The following is a 27,661-nucleotide window of genomic DNA, read 5'->3' as shown; positions in this document are numbered from 1 at the left end:
AAAAAATGCTGCATTTATTTCAAATATTTGACAAGTTATGTAAGTCTTGGAACAGGTTTCTAAGAACTACAACTCCCAGTGGACACATGTTCCACCATCCTTTTCTTCCTTTTTTCCAAAAGCTTTTAATTGATTGAGAAAAACTGGTTCAAATATCAGTTGATTTGAATGCATTATTCAATAAAAAGAATATATGTCATTTTTAAAAATAGCCTTTCTTCTATACAACTGTGTCCAACTGGGCTATGGCCTTTCTGTTTAACATTTTTTCTTCCTAAGCAAATAAAATCCCAAAAGTTAAAAAAAAAAAAAAATCCTAAAAGTTTGTGCATAACCTTTGCCTGCAGAAGAAACACATGGTGGCACTGACAGTGCTCAAAGCAGCCTCGTTCCTCTGGGTCACAGACACAGCAGGCAGACACTCAGTCACAAAGGCCAGACACTTGAAAGCAGAGATTTAAGAAGGAAATCAGTTGTTCTTCATGTTCAGAAAAAAATAAAAGATGTTCTGAAACAGAAAACAAGAAAGAAAAAATAAAGCAGTCTATTCCCAGGCAGTAGCACCGATTACCCAGGAAGACCTCAACTTATATAAACATTGAAATCTTTGAAGTAAATGAAGATCAGCTGTGATGGTTAATTTTATGTGTCAAATGGACTGAGCTAAGGGTGCCCAGCTGGCTGGCAACACATTCTTTCTGGGTATATATATATGAGGATATCTTTGGAAGAGTTAAGCATTTGAATCAGTAAGTTAAGTAAAGATTGTCTTCACCAATGTAAGTGGACACCATCCAATCTGTTGAGGGCTTGAATAGAAGAAAAAGGTGAAGAAGGACAAATTTGCTCTCTGCTTGAGCTAGGACATCCGTCTTCTCCTGTCCCTGGATTTCAGCACTGTGGCCTTCAGACTTACTCCACTGGCTCCTCTGGGTCTCAGGCATTCAGGCTTGGACTAGAACTACACCAGCGCTCCTGGCCCTCCAACGGGCAGACAGCACATCACGGGATTTCTCAGCCTCCAGAATTGTGTGAGCCAACCCTCATAAGAAATTTCTTTCTATGTATCTACATATGTCCTACTGGTTCTGTTTCTCTGGAGAACCCTGACTAATACACCAGTCAAATGAGAAAGACAAAGCCTATTTCTTTAGATTTTACTATAACAAGGGAGTCAGCCCATCACACTTACACACTTACATTTGGCAGAGATCCAAAGGTAGGCAAAGGGGTGAGAAAGCTTCACAACAGAAAAAAGAGAAGACTTCATATATGTCCTGATAGGCATGGGGACACTGCAGGCGAGTTAACTAGAAGCAGAACATCCTATGTGGTTGGTCCTAAGTTAGAAGTGGGGGCAAATATTTTTTTTTCTCTGATTTGTTCTAAATTAGAGGTGGGGGCAACAATTAGGGATGCTGTCAGTTATTAATCGAGTCCTGGCCATTTTGTGCGAATTGTTACAGAAGTTATTGTTTATCTTTCTGGATTATTTCTAGAGATAGCAATCTGGCTTCCTGCAAGTCCGATATACTCACATAGGAGGCTGGCTTCCTGTGTTGTTTATTGTAGATAAGGGAATTGGTTTCCTGGGCAGGTTGCTGCAGCTTGTGGGCCAGAGTTCTATTTTTATATGTGGTCTAGCCATTGTCCATTTGTACACTCAGTCTCTTGTCTTTCAGATAAAGACAGATAGCTGTCTTGGAGCAGCTGACCGATAGCCAGCAAGGTGGTTTCAGTATTTCTAAAGAGCTACTTTGGGAGACAGCTAATTCTTCTAGGCCAGCTTGCCCAGAAGTGCCTAAGGACACACTTGCCTGAGTGAGCACATCCCTCTGAGCTCCATGCACCAAGATAGTGAGGAAGGAAGGGAAGGATGATGGTGATGCTAGCAGCGGGGGCCTAGAAGGAGAGGAGGGAAGGAGTGCTCAGTGGTTCTCAGCCCTGGCTCTCAGAACTTCGTGGAGAGCTTTAAGTAAACACTGATGCAGCAGCTCCGCCTCACCCACCAAAGATTTTAATTTCATAAAGCACTGCTGGGCGTCAACATTGTTTAAAAACTTCCCAGGTGATTCTAAGGTGCAGCCCAGGTTGGCAGCTACTGACCGAAATGAATAATATTTCAGAGACACTGCGAACAAATATTTAGCAATTAGTGAAAATCAAATCAGGGCATGCAGCCACGACCACTTTCTCAAGAAGCTTCCAATCTTGCACTCTTGTAGTGCTGCACTTTAGAAATATAAAATGCAGAGTGAAGCTGAACTAGAGTAGCAAATAGGCAAAGGTCATAGAAGGTGAGCCATCACACACAATGAAAATGCCACAGGATCTAAACCACAGGCGTAGTGAACAAAGAAGTACACTTAAAGCTGCCTCGAAATGGCTGAAATTCTACCTATTCTGAACTGTGGCCTTCATTTTTATTTTTAACTACTAAAAAATTATTTCCTTCTTTAAAAAATGCCATTTTATCATAACCTTTTATTTTTTCACAGATTATGTATGATACATATGTGTGTTTCCAGTCTGTCTAAACTTATACATTTCTCAAATACTTAGAATGCAGAAGAGTTGCACTTGGGGTATATAAACTCCAAAACCTCAAAAGAAGCACACACACTATATATACTTGGTATCCATCTTTTATTTCTAGTCATTTCTAAATTTTTGGATGTACCAATGTATCTGAATCTGATACAACACCACCCCCTGGTGGAAGTCTATAGAAAAGAGCCCACACTTGATTTTACTTGAGAATGTTAATACTGCAAGGAATGATTATGATTGCATAAAACACTGGTGGGCTCTTCTCTCACTGTCTACCAGCAGAATGTTCTCTGCAAACAAAATCATATGCAAGTTCTGAATGAACACAACAGTAAAGCTGTAGCTGTGCTGAGAGCTTTCTCTTTCCCACACTTTCTTCATTGGCAACCCTACATCTCACTCAGGATGTCCAAAATAGAACTTACTGTATCATTTAACAGAAGTCATCTTCCCCAAAAATTAAAATTAAAGCTATTTCTCCTCAAGCCTTTTTTTTTTTTTTTTTTTTTTTGAGACGGAGTCTTGCTCTGTCACCCAGGCTGGAGTGTAATGGTGTGTTTCAGTTCACTGAAACCTCCATCTCCCGGGTTCAAGCGATTCTCCTACCTCAGCCTCCTGAGTAGCTGGGATTACAGGCACCCGCCATCATGCACAGCTAATTTTTGTATTTTTGTAGAGATGAGCTTTCACCATGCTGGCCAAGCTGGTCTTGAACTCCTGAACTCAGGTGATCCACCCACCTCGGCCTCCCAAAGTACTGGGATTGGAGGCGTGAGCCACCGTGCCCAGCCTCCTCAAGCCTCTTTACCTCAATACCAGCACGTCCTTTTCCATCCACCCAAGCTCTCGAGAGGATTCACATTTCACATGCACACATTAAAGGCTCTGAGTAGGCCTGAGTCAAAAAACAGGTTCAATTCATTTAGCTCAACAATTGCAACTCATTTTATTGTGAGACACATTCCCCTCCTCCCCAAAACTTCTTAACAAACTGCAGAATACTCTGATTATATTTCATTCAGAATGATTGTTTCACCTTAATTAGCAAATTAGTTCTTTGGCTGCACATGCTGTTCATCTTCAAAAATGCTTAAGCCAAACATACCGCAAACCAGCTCTCAACCATTTACAGTAATGGAATGTACAACCCCTAGGTGTTTGACCCCAGGCAGCTAGTGAAGTGATATGACATCCACAGGCAGCTTCATCTCTGTCTCCTACCATCATTACCAGCTGAGGGGAGGAAAAGGTTGCCGCCAGTAATAGGAACAAGCATGCTTTGTCTTCAATTAAACGTAATAATCCTGCATTGCGTGAGCACCATGTAATTTTATTTAGAGGAATTATGTTGCTGACTTGGCTATAACCTAAGAAGATCATGGGCAGCTCTACAATTGACAGTGATTTAAGTGTTTTCCATACATTATCTCTTCCTGTGGATTTACAAGCCAAATGATATCAAAATCTCTATAGCTTCCAACATTCATATAAATCTGCATAGGTCCTTGGACATCAGTTCTAAAGAAATTTTACTCTATAAGAAGTATTTTTTAACAAAAAATAGAGCTTTATGCCCTATGTCATCAATGGTAGACTTCCTAAGTAAGCCTACATGTTGCATCATTTCTTTTGTTGTTGTTGGTTTTTTTAGAGGTGGGGTCTGGCTATATTATCCAGATTGCACTTAAACTCCTGGGCTCAAGTGATCCTCCTGCCTCAGCCTCTCAAGTAGCTGGGACTATAGGCATGCCACTGTGCTCGGCTTACATGTTATACCACTTCTAATGTTGAAAACAAAGAAATGTCTAATTAAACTTACGTGCAGTGGAAAAGTCATTTGAACCTATTCTGTGCTTTGATCAACAGTCTCTCAGTCTATTTGCTGTCATTTTATGTCATCTACAGCTTTGACTTGGGAATGGGGGTCCTGAGGGCATGGACACACTCGCTCACCAGCCTGGCAGCCTCCAGAGCAGTGCCCCAGTGCACCGAGATGCCCCCACTCCCATGGCCATAGTGGTGGACTACAGGCAGCCTCCGGCCATCTCGGGCAAGGAGCTCTGTCTGCAGTCGCACGCCTGGCCTGTAGGGCCTCAAGCCCACCTTCTCCCTGATGTTGCAGGCTCTGTGGAGGGAGGGCTCCAGAGCACAGCATCGGGAAAGAATTTCTCTGCTATTTTCTGCATCTGGGGACAAATTCCAGTCCCCTTTTTGCCTAGTTCCACCTAGGGTTACATGGGACATACCAGGATAAATATACGTCAGCCCACTGCCATCTCGGATAAAATGCTCCACCCAGGGAGCCTGAACTTGGAGCACTTGGCCCCTTACAGGGAAAATCTTTGAGTCTCCTGCAAGCTGTCTGCTTCCAAGGCCTGAACAGTTGACCACGATGTCGAAGGACGGATGAAGTTCCCACAGGTCGTCTATTCGCCGAGTGAGCATCCAGCCTCCACTTCCTTTTATCCTATGGAAGAGAGGTCATGAAGTGAACCTTTGTTAGCATTCTGATCAACTACTTCCAGGAAGTAAACAAAAGGAACCCAGGAACAAAAATTAGGCGATCATCTCATGAACAAATACCCCAGGAGCTTCCAGGGCCCAATCAGGCCAAATTCTAGCCATCAACTGCTTCACGTCCTAGGAACTGGGGATTTCTAAAGTTGAATCTAAATGGAAACCACTTGAAAGTTCAAAACAAAGGTAATTATATGCTTTGCCCTTTTAAAATTTTGTAGAATTCCTATATTGTTATAGATGCTGGATAAATGCCAAGTTGATTTGGTATTTTACATGTCCAAGCATTTCTTATTTCTACTACTTATTTAACACTAAATTTGCTACATTTTATCTCATATTGTTAACTCTTGCATGCTCCTTTGTATTAGTCTGGTCTCCCTAACTAAAAGGTACAGGGGTCATATCCCCACCAGCTCTTCGTCTACAAGTGTGTTAGCACGAGAAGAACACAAAATATTTGTAGCTGATGAGCTAAATGGCATCTGTGATTGGTAATTGGTATGTTTTTTGGACCAACTATATCAATCATGAAAAGAAATGGCTTATCCAGTACCTGCAGTCTTTATTTAAATTGAAGTAAAATACATATAACATAAAATTTACCATTTTGATGATTTTTAAGTGTAAAGTTCAGTAGTATTAAGCACATTCACCTTGTTGTGCAACCGTCATCACCATCCATATGAGCTCTCCATCTCCAGAACACTTTTATTTTTTCTGAGATGAGGTCTTACTCTGTCACTCAGGCTGGAGTGCAGTGGCATGATCTCAGCTCACTGCAGCCTTGAATTCCTGGGCTTAAGTGATCCTCACACCTCAGCCTCCTGAGTAGCTGAGACCACAGGCATGTGCCACCATGCCCAGCTAATTTTTTGTATTTTTGATAGAGACAGGTTTTCGCCATGTTGCCCAGGCTGGTCTGCAACTCATGAGCTCAGTCAATCCACCTGCCTCTGCCTCCCAAAGTGCTGGGATTATAGGCATGAGCCACCACACCCAGCCTCCAGAACTTTTTTAATCTCACAAAACGGAAAGTCTACCCAATAAACAATAACCTCCAGGACCTGTAATCTTATTCACAGATCACTTGTAGAATAGAGAAAGAGACTATCAGCAGCTCTGTTCAATAGATGCAGACCGAATGCTTGCATGCAGGGCGCTGCTAAGAGGGGCCAGAAGGGTGTGAGTGACAGTGCCCTTCCTCAAGGGCTGACAGAGGAACTGGCAGACAGAAGTGTAAATGCTTGGCAGAATTGACTAAGTTTTAAAGGAGAAGTGGTGTGAAATCAGAAAACCTGGCTTTATGTCCCAGCTCTGCCTCACATTAGCTTTGAGCTCTTGGCCAACTCACCTCACTTCTCCAAATCTCAGTTTCCTCATCTGCATCGTGGGGAGGATACCTCCCTTGCCTGTCTCACAGGATGGTTGTGAGGTTCCAATAAAATAATGGCCACTACTTTGAACAGTCATCAATCACAAAACATTTTAGAGGACTGTTATCAATAAATCACGAATTCCTCAAGGGGAGAGATTGTATCTTATGCTTCTTACCATCCCTATGACCCAGCTAAGTGCCCCATACCTAGTGGACTGGAAGTAAGTGTTAGCCAATACTAAAGACGATATGAAATCCTGATTTGGACCTGTGATGGTTAATTTATGTGTCAACTTGATTGGGCTATGGGTTCTCAGATATTTGGTCAAACATACTCTGTGTGTTTCTGCGGAAAGTGTTTTTGAATGAGAAAAACATTTAAATCAGTAGGCAGAGTAAAGCTAATTGCCTTCTTTAATGTGGGTAGGCCTCATCTTAGCAGTTGAAAGCCTGAATGAAACAAAAAAGTTGACCCTTTTCCAAGGAAGAAAGAATTCCTTCTGCTGAACTGCCTTCCAACTGGGACGCTGGCTTTTTCCTCTTTTTGGACTGGAACTAAAACATTGGCTCTTCCTGGATTTCAAGCCTGCTGGCCTTCGGACTGGAGCTACACCATCGGCTCTCCTGGATCTCCTGCTTGCCTGCCAATGCACCACGCCGATCTTACACATCCTATTGGTTCTTTTTGTCTGGAGAAAAATACAGGGTGGCACAACTTTGGCATCTTCTTTCTCTGACTGCTGCCATCCAAGCCGTTTCAGGGAGAAACTGGGAAGGGCTGCCCTCGAAAATGGAGGCAGAGTGCTTGTATCCTGCCTGCCCCTAAGAGAGCAGAAGTGATCATCACAGCAGTTCTGAGCACTATCTACTTTCAAGGCCAGATAAACAGGTTTAATGTGAAGGAAAATAATAAGAAAAGTCAGAAACTTCTGCAGTGGCTATGGTGGTCAATGATGGCATGGGTTTGACAACTAATTTTAACTTAGCAAGGAGGGTCTCTTTGAAGTGATTCTAACTTTCCATCCCACTTCCCGGTTGGAAAGTTTAATTTAAACTTGTATTAAGATCAGCAGAAAACTGGCCTTCTGATGCTGAATTGCATTTCTAGAAAATGCCTCACGTTCGTGGCAGTACACGCCTGTAATTCCAGCCACTCAGGAGGCTGAGATGGGAAGATCCCTTGAACCTAGGAGGTGGAGGTTCAAGCCGAGATCGTGCCACTGTGCTCAAGCCTGGGAGACAGAGCAAGACGCCATCTCGAAAAGAAGAGAAGAGAAGAGAAGAGAAGAGAAGAGAAAAGAAAAGAAAAGAAAAGAAAGAAAGAAAAAAGGAAGGAAGGAAGGAAGGAAGGAAGGAAGGAAGGAAGGAAGGAAGGAAGGAAGGAAGGAAGGAAGGAAGAGAAAATGCCTCACGTTGATGAGTGCGGAAGAGACCAACGTTGCTACTCAGTGGCATCTTAGACCCTGACCCCAATAGCTCAGCGTCATATTCCATCAAGTACCAGCCATAGGCTGTTGTCTCAGCATCTTTGCAGTTCTCTGCATCTGACTGAAGGCCAAGCTGCTGGGCAGAGCTCCATCTGCTCGGTCTCTTCACACTCCCTCCCTCTGCAGAGACCTCTGAAGTATCTCCACTGAGCAGTTTCAAGAACAGTTTGAACCCTCTGGATTAGACTCATTGATTATTCAGCAAATATTTGTTGAGGGCTTGTACTCTGCCCAGCACCCTTAGGAGGCAAGAAGAACTCAGAGGCTCCGCTTGCTCTGAGATCACATGAACCTGCAACGCCCTTCCTATTAAATGCAAGCTGCATTGCCAGCATCAGTGCTTCAAACAACAGAACCTAAATTTGGTTGCTTTTTATTCTAAAAATCCAAGGAAGGGAGTATGTTGTTTACCTGAGATGAGGAAACCAAAGAAAAGAATTGGGCAAGCATCTACACTTTGGGGCCACAGAGAACCAATAAAGCCAATGGATTACTTTTTGGTGTAACTAAAAGGAGTTAAAGAGAGAGAATGAAGCTGGAGCTACTGTTGTGTTTGTTTGTTTGTTTTATAAGTAAAACTGTTTGTAGATAAAAAGTATTTAATGTAGCAAACTTTATGGAGACAGGTTTTTTTTTTTTTTTTTTTTTTTTGGCTCTCTCGGTAAGAATAACCAATTTAGAAACTTAAATTATGTTCTTAAACATATAGTAATAGATAAATGTTTTTAAAGGTAAAATACTCTGTAAAGGTTGTTTTTCACCTAAACATTGGCATAGAAAGAAGAGTAAATTGGAGTTTTGTAGTAATACTGAGCAACACGTTTCAGCGTGTTTATAATCTTTCAAAAGGTGAACACAAAGAAAACACCTTTAAAAAGTACTTAGGAGGCCTCTACCCTTTACCATTCATATGACCTTGGCCAAATTATTCCACTTCTCTAAGCTTTAATCCTGTATCCATAATATGGGGGTAATAATACTGACTCCCTAGGCTCGTTGTGAAAATGAAATGAGACAACGTCTGGAAAAAGCATAACACTGTGCCTAACACACTATAGCTGCTCAATAAAGACCTTTTATTTTTTAAAAAGTGCTTAGGGGTTTTTCATGCTACTGTAAAACACAAGACCCAGTGCATCATCTATGAGTATTCGTACCCTCCATACCTGTATATCACTTATGTTTCATTAAGGATGATATTTCAATTTTGAAAAGTTTTAACTGATCATTATTTGAACATTATTTTGATTTTGTGGGGTTTTTTGATTCTTACATTGTAGATTCCATGTGTTAATATTTGAACATTATGTTCTGTGCTCCAGATATCCTAATTAATTAAAACTCAGATTATTTTCATAATTTGGGGGAATAAGAGAATCTGCCAGCCTTGGGATGTCAGCAAATTTTTAAAACTCACTGAAATTGTTTCCTAGGGATAAGAGTGCCTAGCTTACAGCATTTCTATGATGATTATGCAAGTATTCAATAAGTGTAAATGTCTTTTCTTTTCCATTTCAAAGGTTCCCTGCTGGTCAAGCTACTGATAAAAGTCCAACCTGTGCCTGGTGACTTCTTAAGCTATCCTAGTGGCTAGGCCTTGTCAGGTTTCCTGTGCTGCATTGCTCATAGGCCTTGGATCCCAGAGGAAAACTCATTAAATGTGCCTGGAGACTGGTCACCTTTATGCTGTTGTAATGCAACCACATAGCGATGCCCAGTCATTATTATATACCCCATGGGCAATGCATAAGATGGCACCAATGCATAGGAGGAAACTGTACCCAGAAGTCAGATGTTAAATTAGGTGACCAAGTGCCTACCAGGCTGCTTTTATGACCATATGAGGTAGTTATTCTGCAAGTTTGGGGTGACATGGTTGGAGGTACAAGAAGCATGGTGACTTTCCTCTTGAGGCTTCTTGCAATTGAGCAAGACCTCATCCTGGAGAGAGAGAATACCATTGTCCCAACCTCCCATGAGGAAATGGGGTTGGGGGCACTCAAGAAGCAGGACTCACAAAATAGCCCCAGCCCAACATCCTCTGGTCATCACCCTAAAACATAAAAGCGTCCATTTCCCCAAGCTTAAGTTAGCCCTCTGCTGGACTGCATCGGCCTGATCCACAGACATGGAGGATGGTCACCCTCAGCGCCTTTCCTTCACCTCACTGGGAGTTTCAGCAAGGAGGTAAATTGAGTTGGCTGTGCCCCTGAGGAAAACAAGGGTCCACTAAGCAAATCTTAAATGCACATGTACACACACACACACACACACACATACACATACACTCGACCTCCCAGGAGCAAAGAGTCCCCTCATCCCCTCTGTGCTCTTGGAATCAGAGGCAATTCCCATACTCCACTGAAGCTGAAGCCATGGCAAGAAAGGAATCTCAGGTAGCACTAAACAGGGAGGCAGGGGCTGTGATGTGGAGAGCCCGTGACAGGGGAAAGGACAAGCTCCTGGTGAGCTCCAGGGCAGACATAGCTGTCTAATAGGGCTAATGATGGTGCCAAGGAAGCCAGATTCTTTCATAGGCATTACTGTGAGTCAGGCCGAGCAGGAGAACACAAGATACAGGAGAAGAAAAAGATGAGCGCTAGAGGACTCTCCCAGAGAAAGTTACAGAGAGGCCTAATCAGAGGAGGGGCAGGGAAAGTACCAGGCAACTAGCTCAGTGGCCAGTGCTGAGGTCAGCATGGGGCCTCCCTGGGGACACAGGATAAGGCATGGCCTCTTGGAAAGAGATAAGTGTGTCCATGTTACCATGGCCCAGCACAGAAATGGGCCACCCAGTTTTCTGAATCTCATCAAAGGCAGGACAATCCTGGTCCCTCCGGGAGGATTGATTTAGATGGGCTGCCTGGAGGAAGACTTAATGCCTCGCTGATTCATTTCCTGGAAGGAGCCAGTAATAAAGCAGTAGAATTTAACTCTACTGGCAGAATATGATATAAAATATGACCTGCATGGGTGACTCAAACTCTGTGGGGTTTTTGTTTGTGTTTGTTCTGTATATTATTGGGCATTATTGTTTTATTTTTTGTTGGAGAAGGAGATGATCTCTTCTATCTTTTGAAAAACAATAACGATCTAATTTGTAGTACAAAAACATTTTTTGCGGAAGTTTGTATTATTTCAGAAGAATCGTGCTTAGGTTGAAGCCATTGCTGTGTGGCTTGCTGAGCAAATGCTTATTTTTGAGTGAGAACACTGAAGGCTGAACACTCACATTGTGTGGAAGAGGCGTAGGTGGCAACAAAATAGACCCTGAGTGTGAGGAACAAGCAGAGATTGTGTGGCGTCCCATCTGGGTCGCCTGGCAGGAGGTTAGTGGGCGGCAGCCCAGAGTGAGGCCCAGGTGTCGCTCCCTCACCGGGACGTGGCCCTGCTGCCCACCCTGCCTGAAGTGCTCGCCCTGAAAGGCCCGTTTTGGGCTGAGAGGAGTCCGGAGCTGCAAAGCCTCCTGCGGGAGGAAAGGGGACGTGCGTTCTTCCACCAGCCTGGTCGGACGCAGGCTCCAGGCTGCAGGGAGCTAATCTGCATGGGCAGGGGCCATCGGGAGCTGTCTGTGGAGGCCCCACACCGGGGTCAGGAGGGAGCCAGGTCTCAGGGGTACAAGAGGCTGAGGAGCAGAGGCGCTGAAGTCTTCCTTCGCAGCACACCCCGTGCCTTCTGTCTGAGGCACTCACGTCTCGGCCGCCTTCCTAGCGGGCCCCCATATCAAACAAACGGACTGAAGAAGGTCTCCCCAGGACTCTGGGGGACAAGGGCAGCCCTCGGTCCTCTCCTCCCCGCTGCCCATAACTGACCCACAGTCCGGAGGCGGCGTATTTCCAGGCACCGCCGCCTCCCCCGGTCTCAGGCCCATGGCGTTGCGGTCCCCGCGGCCTGAAGCCCCCTGGCGGGGGAGCATTTTAAGTGGCGGGAAATGCTGACCGCAAGCCCGCAGCTGAGGACGGGGTGGCAGGGTTCACCTAAGCCTTCCTCCCGCAGTCAGGGGTCAGGCCTGAAAACACAGCGATGATGGAACTACGGGGCCTGTCTTCCAGCTTTGGAAGCAGGAAGAAATCATTCAGATAATATTTGGTTGGGTGTGGAAATGACGCGGGCTGCCGGGAGCTAAAACATTCTCTCTCGGAGTAGTGGGAGCCGGGAGGTGCGCAGGAGCGGGCCGGGGCGGGGACTGGCGCCCACTCACAGTCCCGCGTGGGGAGCCCCAGCCCCTGCAGAGGAAGACACTGCCCACGACGCAGGGCGGCACCAGGCCAACTGGGAGACTTATGAGGACTCCTCAGAGGAGAGGACTGTGTGCTGAGGGGGAGGCTGGCGTCCCTGCCTCGGCCCCCTCCGACAGTGACACCTCTTCAAGTGCCCTGGGCCTTCATGCCCCCTCCCTGCCCCATCAGAACTCTCCTCATCTCCCCAGGGCCTTATCAAAAATTTGCCCCTTAAAGCAAAATGAAAGCAATGAGCCCTCTCTCCCAGGAGGAATTAAGCATTTGCATTTCACTTCTAGACTTTAGAGCCAATGCTTCAGTGAAAGTTTGGGTGAAGAAAGTTTGTGAAGAAACGCTTCACACCCCCTTCCCTGATTACTCATAAGCTCAAGGCTACCACTAGGACTCAAAACTTACTCTGGCTCATCTGAGCCGCACCTTCTTTCAGCTGGTCAACCAGAGGACCCCGCTCTGGCCCTTCTCCAGCCATGCCCTTCTTCTTGAGTGTGTGGGACTGGGGCATGCGCCCAGCCAGAGTCCTATGCCTTCCCTTCTAGCCCGTCTTCTGGGGACCCAGGATCCCCATATTCCCTGCCCTTTTTCAGGGCCTGCACTGTCTTCCTCCCAGGGGCAGACTGTGCCACTGTGTGCACCCCGGAGCCCAAGGAGTGGCCAAGGACAACTGTCTTCAGGGAAGATATGGAAAGAGCGCGGGTGCTTCCTGGCATGCCTCTGGGCCCCCTTGCTGCCATGTGAAGATGCAGCACTCTTAGGAATCTAGAAATTCTGAATGTCAACTTGGCCTTCCTGGTGGTTGTGGTAGAGGTGGGTCTGATGCTGGGTGTGTTCTTCAGCTACACCTCAAATCAGGATTTACATTGCAACAGAGTGAAAATTTCAGGGGACAGAGGAAAAGAGAATGGAAAAAGAGAAAAGATGATTTCTTTCTGCACTGAATTCATAAATTTAAATTGTGGCATTGCATTAGGTTCGTGTTAAGGGAAAGATGGTGGAAAATATTCATGAAAAGAAAACGTTTTTCTTCTCAAAATTTGGGGTGTGTGGAATTTTGTTGTGCCCCAAAGTAAAAAAGTGCTTTAAAAAAAAAGGAAATCAAGTGAACATATCATAAAGACACAAGAGCAGTTTGAAGGGGCTCCTATTCAGCTAATCTTGGACAATTTGAACATCAAAATAATTAGAGGGAGTAAGTTATAAATCACTGAATAAAATAGGTATCCATGAGTTCATGCTGATATAAATAAATATAGGAAAAGGAAAACTTCTTTACAGTAGAAAGCAAACTATGTAGATGGAGTTATAAAATGATCACTTGGCAAACACCACAGTAATAAATAGTTCAGGCAAGAATCATCAATGGATACTAAAACTCGTAGGTGAAAGTACTACTATCATAGGAACTCGTTTCATGGGAATAGGATATTTACATAGTCTCAGGTATATCACAACAAAATATTTAGTAATTACAAAGAGAAAAAGTAGTAACCTCACAGTAGAGATACCTGACATTCTGGGTGATGAAAGTTAGCAGCCCCAATAAGGGGATAAACTGATATCGTCTGCCTCCTTCTATGATGCAATAAGGATTCAACATTACTTCTATGCATTCCCTTCCCTGATTACCCATAAGCTCCCAAAATGCAGGACCTCAATCCCATCCCGAGAAACATCACACAAACCCCAACTGAGGGACATTCTATTATACAAAACAACTGATCTGTACTATTCACACTTGTAAATGTAATAAAAGACAAAGACAGACTAGAGACTAAAGAGACATGACAACTGAAGACAATGTGTGACTGCAATGGGATCATGGACTGGAAAAAATTATGGGTTGTGTGTATTTATATTCATATGTGGACATTATTTGGACAATTAGCAGAATATGAATAAGGTCCATAGATTTTAGTGTTGTGTCAATATAATGATATTGATTTTATTATACTACTGTGTTTATGTAAGAGGACACCCTTGTTCTGAGAACAAGTATTTAAATATTTAAACCTGGGGCCAGGTGCGGTGACTCATGCCGGTAATCCCAGCACTTTGGAAGGCTGAGACGGGTGGATCACCTGAGGTCAGGAGTTTGAGACCAGCCTGGCCAACATGGTGAAACCCCGTCTCCACTAAAAATACAAAAATTAGCCGGGTGTGGTGGCGGGCACCTGTAATCCCAGCTACTTGAGAGCTGAAACAGGAGAATCGCTTGAACCTGGGAGGTGGAGGTTGCAGTGAGCTGAGATCATACCATTGCACTCCAGCCTGAGCCACAAGAGGAAAACTGCAACTTACTTTCAAATGGTTCTGAAAGAAAATATGTATAAGGAGTAAAAAGAAAGCAAAAATAATGAAGCAAAACGTTAGGAATCTGTATGAAGAGTTTATTAGAGTTTCTCTACCTCCCTTAGCTCTCTCTCAATTACCATCCCTGACACATACGCCTGGCCGTCCCCACCCAGGAAAGCCCTTAATCAGCCCTAGACCATGTCTCTGAGGGAGAACAACACTCTTAGGTTCTCACTCATCTGCCTCTTTCTGATCTGCTGGAGACCACAGGGCTCCAGCCAAGTTTTCTAGAAACCTTACTGATCATTAAGACAAAAATCCAAGATGAGAAAGCCACACAATGGACTTGGGGGTAATAATGAAACTTCAACACCCAAACCACTAGTAATACCAAAAAAAGTTAAACTCCTTAATGACACCTCACCTTTTATACACAATATTTTGTACATGTTCTTCCATTTTGAGCTTTTTTTTTGGGTCATAATCTAAATAATTATGCATTGCATTTAAAGTTAACTCTACTATTTTTTGCCATGCCTAATAATTTCCACTTACCTAAATTTTATTTTATTTTATTGCCTTTTTCCACATGTTCTAACTTTTTTTGTTTTATTTTATTTTATTCTGGATTTTGTTAAGATAAGTTATATGATGCCTCAATTCCTTATCACTAGCATCAATGCTTCCAATTTTATATTTCTAGTCATTTTTATAAGGGGGAAAATTCAACACTACACACTATTGCCACTCAGGAAAGATGGAGATCCTACTAAAATTTGCTTGTTGGCCAGTGGGCAACTCCATCATGTGATAGCTCAAAATATACGTTTATCAGCTGATGTAGACCAGTCCAAACTTGGCAATTAAACAGCGGTTTATGGGCCAGTGAACAAGGCACAAAAGGGCATGGGTTTTATGAAACTAGGACTTACAGAAGCAAAATGTCCCATATAAACTGCTAAGAGGTAAAAGTGAGAAGAACACTTGAAAAGCTACAAAACTAGATCGTGATGCCACTGACATGTGCCTAGCAGGTCTAGGCTTCCTCCTTTCTGCTCCCATTCCAACCCGTGTAAGTCTGTAGTTTATTTTACCATGTGTGTCACTGCCATTGTTAATTAATATACAAACACATACACACACAGTCATCCCCAATAGACCATGAAATTATTTTAAAAATAAATCATATTTTATCCTTCTTTTTGACCAGCTTCTAGCATAATGCCAGCTATATATAAGTGTTCAACAAAAAGTTGTGTAATTAATGAATTATATGAATCAATTATCCTATAGCCTACATCTGGTACCAGATCACTGTTGCCTCGGTCTACTTCAAGTCACTTTCCCAACATTTACCCAATAATTTACATCGCTCCTATTTACCAAAATATACACCTATGGGAATTGAAAGGATCAATGTTTCACAACTCTCAACATGCCTGCAAGTCCAGACTAAACTAGAGACAGATTTATTGATGTATCTCAAATGGAGGTACTCTTGATGTGTTTCCTAACTGGAAACCAGGTACTAGTTTCCCGAAAGTCCTGAAAAGTAAGCCAAAATGCAAGTTCAAGCTATCACAGACTGAGCTTAGTGAGGAAGCAGTGGCATAATTTGGACAGGTCCTTAGTTTCAGAGTTCTTATTTAAGACAAAAGGAAATAATGAAACTTTTTTTCTTGAACACAAATGAGAAAAAATTCAAAAATAATTTATAATAAGCAAAAGATTCTCTCATCCAAAGAATTAGAGTAAATCATATCATTTTATAGCTAGAAACATATTCTCCAAACTCTTCCAGTTTACAGATGAGGAAAACTAAGATACTGGTTCAGTAAGAGGGTTTTACCTGGGGCAAGAAGGATAGGGAATAAGTCAGGCATCAAAGTCCACACCAAAAATAGAAGACAAATTACTAGAAGCATGGTGTGACTTAGTCCTTGTGACGCAGACACTGTCCTCAGATTCTTTTACAAAGCACTAGCCATTTGTGAGCGGCAAGGCAATGTAAAAGAGCTCTGAGGGGTGGCAGAGACTTTTCAGTATGTATTTTATGAATAGCTACAAAGTAATTTATGGCTATGACAGATAAGGAAATAGCAGGGAGCATTTCAACTGACCTTTTCTCCAACCACGGGAGGTAGGCAGGGCATTCGCATTTCAGGGTTGTAAAAGCCTGACCAAACACATACTGGGGGAATTTCTTCAGCTCAGCCTCAGTCATCCTTCGAAATCCCAGAACCACGTCAGCCCAGAATGGCACTTCTTCGGTAGGAGTGCTCTGAAATATCTGCCAACTCAAACATATTAAGTTAAATTTTTTTCTGAAATTTGTGAAATAACATATTTCTAGTAAACTTCACGTGACATTCTCTAGAGCTTTTATTTATTTTATTTTATATTTTATTTTTGAGACAGAATCTCACTCCATCACCCAGGTAGGAGTGCAGTGGCACAATCACGGCTCACTGCAGCCTCAACTTCCGGGGCTCAGGCAATCCTCCCACCTCAGCCTTCCAGGTAGCTGGGACCACAGGTGCGTGCTACCATGCCCAACTAATTTTTTAAATTATTTGTAGAGTCAGAGTCTTACTATGTTGCCCAGGCTGGTCTAAAACTCCTGGGCTCAAGTGATCTGCCTCCTTGGCCTCCCAAAGTGTTGGGATTACAGGTATGATCCACTACACTTGGCCTGGAGCACTTAAAAAACGTAGTTTCTATAAATACAAAGAGAAAATGATCTATTTTACTATTCTCTTAGGTTCAGATAACTCAGTAGCTAAATAGCAGTTGTTGCTGACTGGGCAAATAAAACATCTTAAAAGTAACATGCTTTTTAAAGATGGAATTTAGTACTCCTTTTCTAAAAAGCTCCTGCCTAGATTTGGTTGTTAACAAGAAGGTTGTAATAGTACTCCTAATAGCTGCTATGCAAATGTTTAGATTTGTAAATATTGGGTTGTTTTTATCAGTATGTGAATAAATGTTACAATGCCAGGCATGGTGGCTCACACCTGTAATCCGAGCACTTTAGGAAGCCAAGGCGAAGTTCGAGACCAGCCTGGGCAACATGGTGAAACCCTAGCTCTACAAAAACTACAAAAATTAGCTGGGTGTGGAGGCACAAGCCTATACAGTCTCAGCTATTGGGGAGGCTGAGGTGGGAGGATCAACTGAGTCCAGAGAGGTCGAGGCTGCAGTGAACTGAATTGGACCATTGCGTTCCAGCCTAGACGAGTGAGACCCTGCCTAAAAAAAAAAAAAAAAAGTTGTAAATCATCATTGCTCAAAAATAGCAAGGAAAATAATTTGAGTGCTATGCATAGTTGCTAATAATTTCCACATCAGAATGTGTATCTGTAGGTAATTAATTCAGAGCAGTCCCCATGAAGGTACAAATGTCCTTTACTGCAGGGCTCTGGGCTGGCCCACTCTTGCCCTGGGCTAGACTGCCCTCTTCCATATCTTCACCATGACCTACAGGCCAGACACTTAGAAGGCTGCATTTCCAGTCCTGAGCACTTAGAAGGTTATATCTCCAGTCCATTCTCTCTCTTGAGCTCCAAAAATAGATCCAGACCCGTGTTACCTACTCCCCACTGGATCAGTCTACTTAGAAGTCTCATGCATTTACACACGCATGCACACACACACACACGCACACACATCCACCCTTTTCCCAATCCTACCTAACTCAGAAAATGGTACCCATCCATGCAGGTGCTAATGCTAGAAACCCAAGGATCATCCTTGATTCTCTGTCCCTACTCACCTCTCACACACCATCAACTGACAAGTCCTATCAAATCTCCTCTTAGGCATTTCTCAAGTCCACCCACTCTCTGTTTCTATTATCCACACCCAATCTATCTCATCATCATGTCTTCCCACAAATCTATTCTCCACACTGCAGAAAACGTATTTTTGAAATGCAATTATGACCAGTCACTTCACTGTGTAAACTCCCTCAATGCCTTCCCATTTCTCTGGACTTCCTTCAGTCCCTCCCACACACCACAGTCGCCCTAGACTCAGGGCTAGGTGTATGCTGTTTCCTCCATCTGGAATGCTGTCTCCTTCGTCTCCCACCCTGCCTCACCCCTACTTCACCTCTGCAACATCGCCAGACTAACTTACACTCTTCCTGACGGTCTTGGATGAAACACTTTGATCTGGATGGCTTCTCATCACTTCCCAGAGCAAGTTTCTTCTCCAGACATATGCTTCCATAGCACCCTAACTTCTTCCTTTTGGTAACTCATGCCCCCAGTGAGTTTGGTAACTCATTTGATTTACTGCATTCTCTACAGACCATAAGCTACATAAGGGCAGCACTGTGTCTGGCTTCCTTAAAAATTAACTCAACGCATATTTGTCAAGCATGTACTATATGCCAAGCAGTATTACTAAATTGCTCACTGCTATATCTCTAATACCTAAGAAGGAACCTGATACTGAAGAATGCTGAATATGTTGTTTTGAAGGAATAAATAGATGAATAAGCCTATATACTTATGCCAAAGATGCACAGGGCATTTGAATTTTGGACATGGCTGTTTCCAAAAATTACTTAGAGCCAAAATTTGTGAATTAGACTGGCTCATGTTGGTTTTGGACAAAGACAGTATAACCATAAATCAAAGAGAATGTTTTTTCTACTGGGCTCATCAACTGGCTCTAGATTTACTTATACAGAAGAATCAATCCATAGATTGATAGAAAAGCAAAGTTACTACTTTGAAGAGGGGCTTTTGGGAAATTACTGACGTCAGCATCGTCTTGGTGTTTTTGACCGTCAGGAAAAACAAGAAGAGAAAAGGGTAGACATTCACCCAATGCAAGTGTGTACACAAGACGAGCAGAAAACGTCAGTGGGCAGCCTGATATCAAAAGAGGAGGTAAGACACGTTTTTTCAGAAGGCCACAGAAAGACTGTTATCACACAGATTAACACATGTATGTTACATGTGTAATATGCACCAATGCCATGTATGTTATGTCATATGATGAAACTGAGATGTAAATTGAAAGTGATAGAATATTAAGTGATCTCAGTCTAGGAAGATATTAAAAGATGTCATGTTTTAAGTGCTAGTCTTACTAATAAAAATGTTAAATAGCATTTATTCTCAAATTTTCATTTAATTATGCATGCCTACTGAAATTATACATTAAAAATGAAATAGAAGTGTGCTAACAGTTTCAGAAATATTTTTTTTCCAAATGGTACTTCAAAAGGCAAGTTTAGTGACCTACAAAATTTCCTTCTTTGGAAGATCTCATTCTCCAAGGACACCGAATAAATAAGAAGTCCCTATCCCTTAGGTCTCTGCAGCCATCCCAGCATCATACCTGTTTGCTTTCCATCGGCTGCAGCATCCCCACGTCACCCAAACCCAGCATTTACCTCCTACGTGTTTTTTTTAACCAAATTTGCAAATCACTGCATGGTCTCTGAGGAAACCCAAAATCAGTCCTATTTGTGATGAGAAACTGTGATTGTTGTTTATTGTTAAAAAGTCTAATACCATAACTTGCCTTTCTTCCGTTCTTTGGGTAAAGCCTATAATGCTCTTTCTGAATCCTCCTGCATCAAAGTCAGCACTCTGCTCACAGCAGGTACTCAGTAAATATTTTATGTTGAACTCTAATGCCTGTTAAGATCATGCTACATTCTAAAATAACTTCAAATTTCTTCACTTACCCTGATACCAAATGAACACCAGCATCTCCAGCTTCTGCAGAATTGGCAATTGCAAAGAGATGGTTAAAGGTCTCTCTGAACCACTGCTTCTGCGTGTGAATGGGTGTGTCTGTAATCATGGAGAAAAGCAAAGTGGAACAGAAAGGAAAATGATGATAATGACAATGCTTCAAATAAGCTCCTTCCTAGAAACTTGGAAAAAAACTAAGGAGGCAAAAATAAAATAAGGAAGCAGGGAGAAATATTAATATAAAGTGCCACATTGTGGCAGAGGATCTGTCAGCAACAAGAGATTTGCATGTTGACACACGCTGTCCAAATCTGCTCATATGATTAATCAATGGAGGGAAAACAGGCCAATAAGGGCAAAACCTGGCATGCGAGGCAGCTGGAAGGTGGTTTTTGGTACTAGGTATATTACAGAGGTCCTTGGCAGATCTATAACCAACCTGAGCAGAGTTTAGTTCATGGCTGCGGGATCCAGCTGGCCACACAGTTGAGACAACAGGACGAAGGACGGAGGGCCTCTTTCTTGGGGGCTGAAAACACAGTGGATGACATGGGCAGGTCTATGGGGACCAGGCCAACCAGGACAGAGGACAGACTGCACCTCGATGGGGAGTCCCAGGGGATTGCCTCCTGGTACAAGGAAACAAAGTTTGCATGCTGGAGGCGAGCACCCTGCAGGCCAGACTTCCCAGCAGGAGCTGCCATTACCCTCCACACCGTGGAATCAGGTGCCAGCCAGAGTAGCACTCCTGAGGCCAGCAGGGGCATGCAGGGACTGTACCATCCCCAGGCACCTCTGCCAGAACACATGGGATTGGACCCAGACACAACTTTTGGAAGGGTGCCAGGCCTGTTGGGGAAGAAACAAGAGGCCTTGAGGTTTAAGCCTCAAAATAATAGTGTCCAGTGTAGGCACAGAGACAGCAGGAATGACCCAAAATCACAGACAAATCCAGCTGTGGCTGAAGTATGTGGCCGTCTGATTCTTGTGGAAGGATCAGGAGAGAGTGGCTAGGGTTAGGTCAGGGACCAGGGAACAATAAGCCTCAGGGACTGCTATGAGGGAAGCCACAGAGGAGACGAGGGAACTGAGGCAGAGAGGATGCTAAGTTGGTTTTCATTTGGAGAGGTGTCCCTGAAATTCAAGGAACAGATAGAAAGACCTTTGCAGACATCCTGCTTCCCAGGCAAAGCCCCCAGGTCACTGAAGGCATGTCAGTAGCAGGATTTTCAGATAATTCGCTTGTTATAGAGCCAATAAATATTTCTTTAGTAGCGAACCTGTACTGCCATCTTTAAACATGTGCCCATGTGAAATTAACACTATATTCCAAAATTTCACACTGGGGATGCTGCTTTAGAAATAAGGAATAAATAAATAATAAGCTGCAGAGGGAACTAAATTAGACCTCAAATAGATTTTACCCAACAATCTATGCCAGTGTGTGAGGCTGTATCAAAATGCAACTCCCTGTTCTCATCCCAAAGCTTACAAACAAAATAGCGACTGAGATTCACATGCTGAAGAAGTCAACCCAAAGAACAGACAATTCCCATCCAACAGTGGGTCTAGGAAGCCTGGTGACCTAATTCATGTTCAAATGCTGCTAAAACAGAACTATAGCTGGAATGGTGGGAACAGTAGCAAATGCCGATATAGTGCTTACTATGTGCCAGGTATTGTTCTAAATGCTTTACATATATCAACTCATTTAATCCCCACAACAACCCTACAGGTCAGGCATGGTCTCCATATGGTATTGACATTTATGAGCACAGGAGATAGTTATGACTGGGCTCATCTGAATAGTGTGTAGGAAAGAAACCCAAAGAGAAGACCAAAGTCTTTATCTAGTAGCACCACAGAGAGAAAAACCCTGGTCCAGGAGACCCAGCCACCTGGCCAAAGAGATCTCGGGCCTTGATGGCCCTGTGAACACTTAGATGAGCAACCCTCTTTGAGGGATGATTCCATGACTAGCTGGCAGCCTTCTGAACACTCACTTAGGCCTGATGCAGACAAAGGAGAGCCTGGAAAATGGTCCCAAGAACTCTCATCAAAAGAAAAGCACTTAGTGTAAGCTGGTGTATTCGTCTGTTCTCACGCTGCTAATGAAGACATACCCGAGACAGGGTATTTATAAAGGAAAGAGGTTTAATTGACTCACAGTTCAGCATGGCTGGGGAGACGTCAGGAAACTTACGATCATGGTGGAAAGGGAAGCGAACAAGTCCTTCTTCACATGGCAGCAGGAAGAGAAGAATGAGAGCTGAGCTGTGCAAAGGGGGAAAAGCCCCTTATAAAACCATCAGATCTCCTGAGAAATCACTCACTATCATGAGAAGAGCAGCACGGGGGTAACTGCCTCCATGATTCAGTTACCTCCCACCAGGTCCCTCCTACGACATTTAGGGATTATGGGAACTACAATTCAAGATGAGATTTGGGTGGGGACACAGCCAAGCTATATCAGCTGGCATCTGGTGGACATACCAGATGCCCATGTTTGTTTCCTGAGAGGCAGTTCCCAGGAGCTGACCAGCCAAGTTCCTGCACCTGCAATGCCAAGGTTACTGCCATTACCACCCTAATAAAAGATGTGTCTATTCTTTCTTAGGGGTCATTGGACTGGAAAATACCAAGCACCAGCAAAGGCAGGGATGCCATGCTGAAAACAGGAGAGTTAAGGAAACACATGCAAACTGGATGCTAGGACCCCAGCCTCTTCCCCTGTCACCTTCTAGAATGCCAGCTGGCATCCGGGCCTTCACCTTCCCCAGGCAGCACATGGAAGCCTCTTCCCTGGGAAACATGACCTGCCCAAGAAGAAAAACTTAAACTGTGATGTCTCACAGATGTCCCCAAATAAATGGCCCTGCCCTCTTGCTCCAGTGAGCTCATTGGCGACAAGCCCTACGCAAACACTCAGAAATTCCCGTCTGCTCTTCAGAGTCCCACTCATAACCATCAGCAGGCTGGTAAAGAATACCACATGGCCAAGAAAAACCTCTATCATGAAAAATGAGAAAATAAAAAAACAAAAACAAAAAACACCCCACAATTTGGAGATGACAGATACTCAGATACTATTCAGGGAGAAAGTTTTTAAAAACTGTTATTAGTATCTTCATAAAGATAAGAGAGGACATTGCAACCTTCTAACACAAATAAGATGTTATAACAAAGGAAAATTCAAAGAACAAAAAAGAGCTTTGGAATATTAGCAATGTTATAGTAGAAACAAAAAATTCAATAACAAGGTAAAAGATAAAATTGAGTAAGTCTCCCAGAAAGTAAAACAGAGAGAGATAAATAGGAGGGGGAGAAAGCTAAAAGAATTGGAGGACCAGTCTGGGAGGTCCAGCATATTAACATTTCCAGAAAGAGGGAAAAGGACTTCAGAAGGAAGGAAGTTAACAATTGAGTAACTCAAAGATTGCTTCTTAAGTTGAAGAACATGAGTTTCCAGATTAAAAGGATAGGGCAATTTTTATATTCCAGATTGCTGGGGTTTGTAATCAATGTTATAACCTATTTGACAGTTTAAACTATGGACATATATAACTTCGATTAAAAAAAAATTAAAGAGGAAAAAGAGAGTGGAAATGAGGAAATGGGGACAGTGAGTATGAACCTCATTACTGCAGTGTGATTTTGGTTTCTATTGAATGCTATTTTCTTCCTCCTCCATTTCAAGTGGAAAATACGGAAAGGAAAGGATGCCTGGACATGTTCAAAAATCAATGCATTGGTGGGGCACAGTGGTTCATGCCTGTAATCCCAGCAATTTGGGAGGTCAGGAGTCTGAGACTAGCCTGGTCAACATGGCAAAACCTTGTCTCTACTAAAAATACAAAAATTAGCTGGGCGTGGTGCCACATGCCTGTAGTTCCAGCTACTCAGGAGGCTGAGGCACGAGAATCTCTTGAACCCCAGAGGTGGAGGTTGCAGTGAGTCAGTAAGCCAGGATCGTGCCACTGCACTCCAGCCTGGGTGACAGAGCAAGACTCTGTCTAAAAAATAATAATAATAAATGCATCTTCAGGCCTTAATACATATTGACTAATTATGATTGACTGATTACAAACATACTGATAATTGTTCTTATACAGGCTTAGAAGTTAGGATAATTTTAGCTCCATTACAAGTAATTTCTGACTTGATAGTCATTACTGTTATCAGTGGAAAGAGAGAGCCGCCAATCATGTAGTCGTCAGTGCTGCTCATCGCATGCTTCTGCTAATCTTCTGGGAGCCTTAGAATCACACTTGCTGGCCTCCTGCTGAGTGTGGAGACATGTGGCCTACTCCGCCAATGAGCCATCATCAGAAGCGTTGAAAGTTGCTTCCTGTAGAGTGTTTAATCACAGAGGCGAGAACCTCAGAGGTTCCCGCCCCTCCATCCCTGGGCACACGCACTGATGACAATCAGGATGACATCTGCTCCATCGGCTTAGGTCCCTGATGACAAGCTGGCCCCTTGCTGATGCTCAGTCCACATGTAGTGTGAGCAAGAACAAACTTTTGTCTTTTAAGCTGTTAAGATTTGGAGGTTGTTTTTGTCCTGCGGCATAACTGAGGCTGTCCTAAGAGATGAACCAACAGGATGTGAAAACCACTCATTATGGCCAAGCATGGCGGCTAGAATCCTAGCACTTTGGGAGGCCAAGGGGGATGGATCATTTGAGGCCAGGAGTTGGAGACCAGCCTGGGCAACATGGCAGAACTTGTCTCTACAAAAATACAAAAACTATGCTGACAGGTTGATGGGTGCGGCACACCAACATGGCACAAGTATACATATGTAACAAATCAGCAGGTTATGCACATGTACCCTAGAACTTAAAGTATAATAATAATAATAATAATAATTACCCTAAACAAACAAACAAACAAAAATACCAAAACTAGCCAGGTTTGATGGTGTGCACCTGTAGTCCCAGGTACACAAGAAGCTGAGGTGGGAGGATCACTGGAGCCTGGGAGGTTGAGGCTGCAGTGAGCCAAGATTGCACCACTCCACTTTAGCCTGAGTGACAGAGAGAGACCCTGTCTAAAAAGAAAAAAAAAAGAAAGAAAGAAGAAAGAAAAAAGAAAAAAACCCTACATATTACACTTACACCTATAGCCAGCTGTCTTTGTCAAGAGAATTCCACTAACATCATTCTATCTGACATCTATTGTATCTGATAGAGGAGCTGAAATCTCTCACCTGGATAAGTGTGAGGAATAAGCATTCCGGCTGCCACATCGCTGGTGGTATCTGGAGTAAACTTGTCTGAAATGATGGTAACGGAGCATTGGGGCACCAGTTTGGAGATACACACAGCTGTGGAGAGCCCCACCACACCTGCCCCGACAACTGCAATCCGTGCTGTGTCCATGAGCCTGTGACAAGGGAAATGGGAACTATACACCTTGTTTTGAGGATTTTCCCAACCAGACAAAGTTTGGCCTTGACAGTTTTTTCCTTAGGTCTTCAGCCACTCAGAATAAGACTTAGCCTATTGGTGTTTCTTATGTGATAAAGAGAGTATCCCTATAAACTTGCTTTCCATTAAATATTGGGGTATGGGCAACAAGGTCTCCATGGGCTTTTAGAGAGTAGCACAAAACTGGCTTGGATTTGCCTTTAGAACACCCAGCCAGTAAGTAGGTCTGCATTTGGAGGGAGTTTTCTAAACATTCTTCCCCCTTTCCTTTTTTTTTTTTTTTTTTCTGAGATGGGGTCTTGCTCTGTCACTCAGCCTGGAGTACAGTGACGAGATCTCGGCTCACTGCAACCTCCGCCTCCCAGGTTCAAGCAATTCTCCTGCCTCAGCCTCCTGAGCAGCTGGGATTACAGGCGCCCACCACCACATCAGATTAATTTTTGTATTTTTAGTAGAGACAGGGTTTCAGCATGTTAGCCAGGCTGGTCTCGAACTCCTGACCTTGTGATCTGCCTGCCCCAGCTTACCAAAGTGCTGGGATCACAGGCGTGAGCCACCGTGCCCGGCCTCATCCCCCTTTTCTAAACCATTTTCCCTATAGGCACAACCTAGGGAAGGCTGATGGAAAACCACAGAGCTGTAGTCTCTGCTCCCAGAATTACCTGAGGAGCAGTGGTGAGGAGCATGATCCATGAGCAACTCAAAATTCAACTCTGTCTACAAACTTGTTTCTAATAATAAGGACATTACAGAAAGTTCCAGCAGCTGAACTCAGGCTCCTCTGCCATCTGCCACTGTCACCAGTTCCCTCTCTGTCCTGGACTGGTTCTGTGACCTGAGGAGCAGCCCGTGGTCTCCTAGCCTCCACTCCCTCATCTGTAACACAGAACAGATGGATTCCTTGCTCCTTTGGGTGGTAAATAGGAGAGACCTAGTGAGGTGGTCTCATAAAGGGGGCTCCTTGGGAGAGTCTGAATGGAAATACAGTGGACAGACATCCCGGAGCCCGGGCCGGGTGTTCTGGGGCTGGCACCCGGTGTCCCACCCCTCGCCCATGGAACCTTGCTCCACTGTCAGCATCCCCGCCTGCCTTTGCTTCCCTGTCCTTGGCTTTCCCCATCTGTTCCTGCTCTGACTCTCTCTGTATGGCTCAGGTTTAAACTCCAGAGAGAGAGAAAAATGCAATTGTCCCAGTTGGTCATTGCCACCCCTGTTGGAGAAAATTCTAGCACCAGGCCAGCTTGCTGGGCTCAGCCAGCCTCTGAATCTGCCTTTGGCATAGTTGCCCTTCTCTGTCTAAAGTACAGTAATCAGGGCACTGGAGGCCACGTGGTATAAACCATGGCCACCCACACACAGAAATTCACCTTTCCTCTGGAAGGGAGGGCAGCTTCCTCCGCACGGGCTCTTGGCAGGAGAAATATGGGCTTGGTTGTTAGTGGCCTCTGCTTTCTCTTCCAGTTCTGAAGATTCTCACGTTATGAGACTTTAAAACCCTCCAATGAAGTTTAGTGTGTTCTTCCTATTCCTCGAGCAGTCTATGAATTTCTGTGTTAATTTGATTCATTAATTTGATTGCTGTACAGTGGGCTGGTCAGCTGAGAGCGAGCGGGCCTGCCAGGGCTGAGGGAAGAGAAGGGAAGGGGCCCAGGCTGCAGCAGCCTGGTGGGGGCTGGCTTGAGGAGCGCAGCCCTGCAGCCACCGATGCCCTTACTGGCCTCCCATGTCCAGAAACTCTCTCAAAACAGCTCTAATCAACTAAGTTGAAAGGGCAAGCAATCTGTGGCTAAGAATAACCAGCTGCCAGGGAGGAGGAGTGAGCCAGCAATGTGGTATGTCCTGGCACAGTGGCCTGTCCATCACTGTCCCCTGACCTTATTCACACCCCCAAACTCCCAGAGCACGGATGGAACGACCCCTCAGCTGAAAGCAAGAATTCAAGTACCTGTCTCTGAAAAAGCAGTCTTGGAAGCCACCAAAGTCTCTGGCACCAAAACTTGTTTTGCAGTGCCTGGCTGGCCTCGTGCCCTGAGAGACAGAGGGAAAGCGAAACT

The 27,661-nt window shown here is 43.9% G+C and overlaps 1 protein-coding gene across 8 annotated transcripts; it reads right to left on the bottom strand.

The window, feature by feature from the left end:
• On the bottom strand, window positions 1-27,661 carry DDO (D-aspartate oxidase). Of its 8 annotated transcripts, none has more exons than XM_030929084.1 (6): window positions 27,553-27,655; window positions 25,388-25,563; window positions 20,167-20,275; window positions 16,583-16,759; window positions 4,882-5,017; window positions 1-508 (listed from the first exon to the last, which is right to left on the bottom strand). In XM_030929084.1, exons 2-6 carry the CDS (start codon window positions 25,557-25,559, stop codon window positions 470-472), a joined length of 633 nt encoding a protein of 210 aa, XP_030784944.1. In that variant the 5' UTR covers window positions 25,560-25,563; window positions 27,553-27,655; the 3' UTR covers window positions 1-469. The 8 variants fall into 8 exon arrangements, with proteins under 8 accessions (XP_030784944.1, XP_030784945.1, XP_030784938.1 ...); XM_030929078.1 differs by lacking the exon at window positions 1-508 and adding an exon at window positions 22,344-22,412 and having other exon boundaries at window positions 3,472-5,017; XM_030929085.1 differs by lacking the exon at window positions 16,583-16,759.

This window comes from Rhinopithecus roxellana, chromosome 4 (genome assembly GCF_007565055.1).
Source record: "Rhinopithecus roxellana isolate Shanxi Qingling chromosome 4, ASM756505v1, whole genome shotgun sequence".
NCBI classification, from domain to species: domain Eukaryota; kingdom Metazoa; phylum Chordata; class Mammalia; order Primates; family Cercopithecidae; genus Rhinopithecus; species Rhinopithecus roxellana.
The sequence above is the reverse complement of the archived record's forward strand: the minus strand, read 5'-3'. Positions and strand labels throughout refer to the sequence as shown.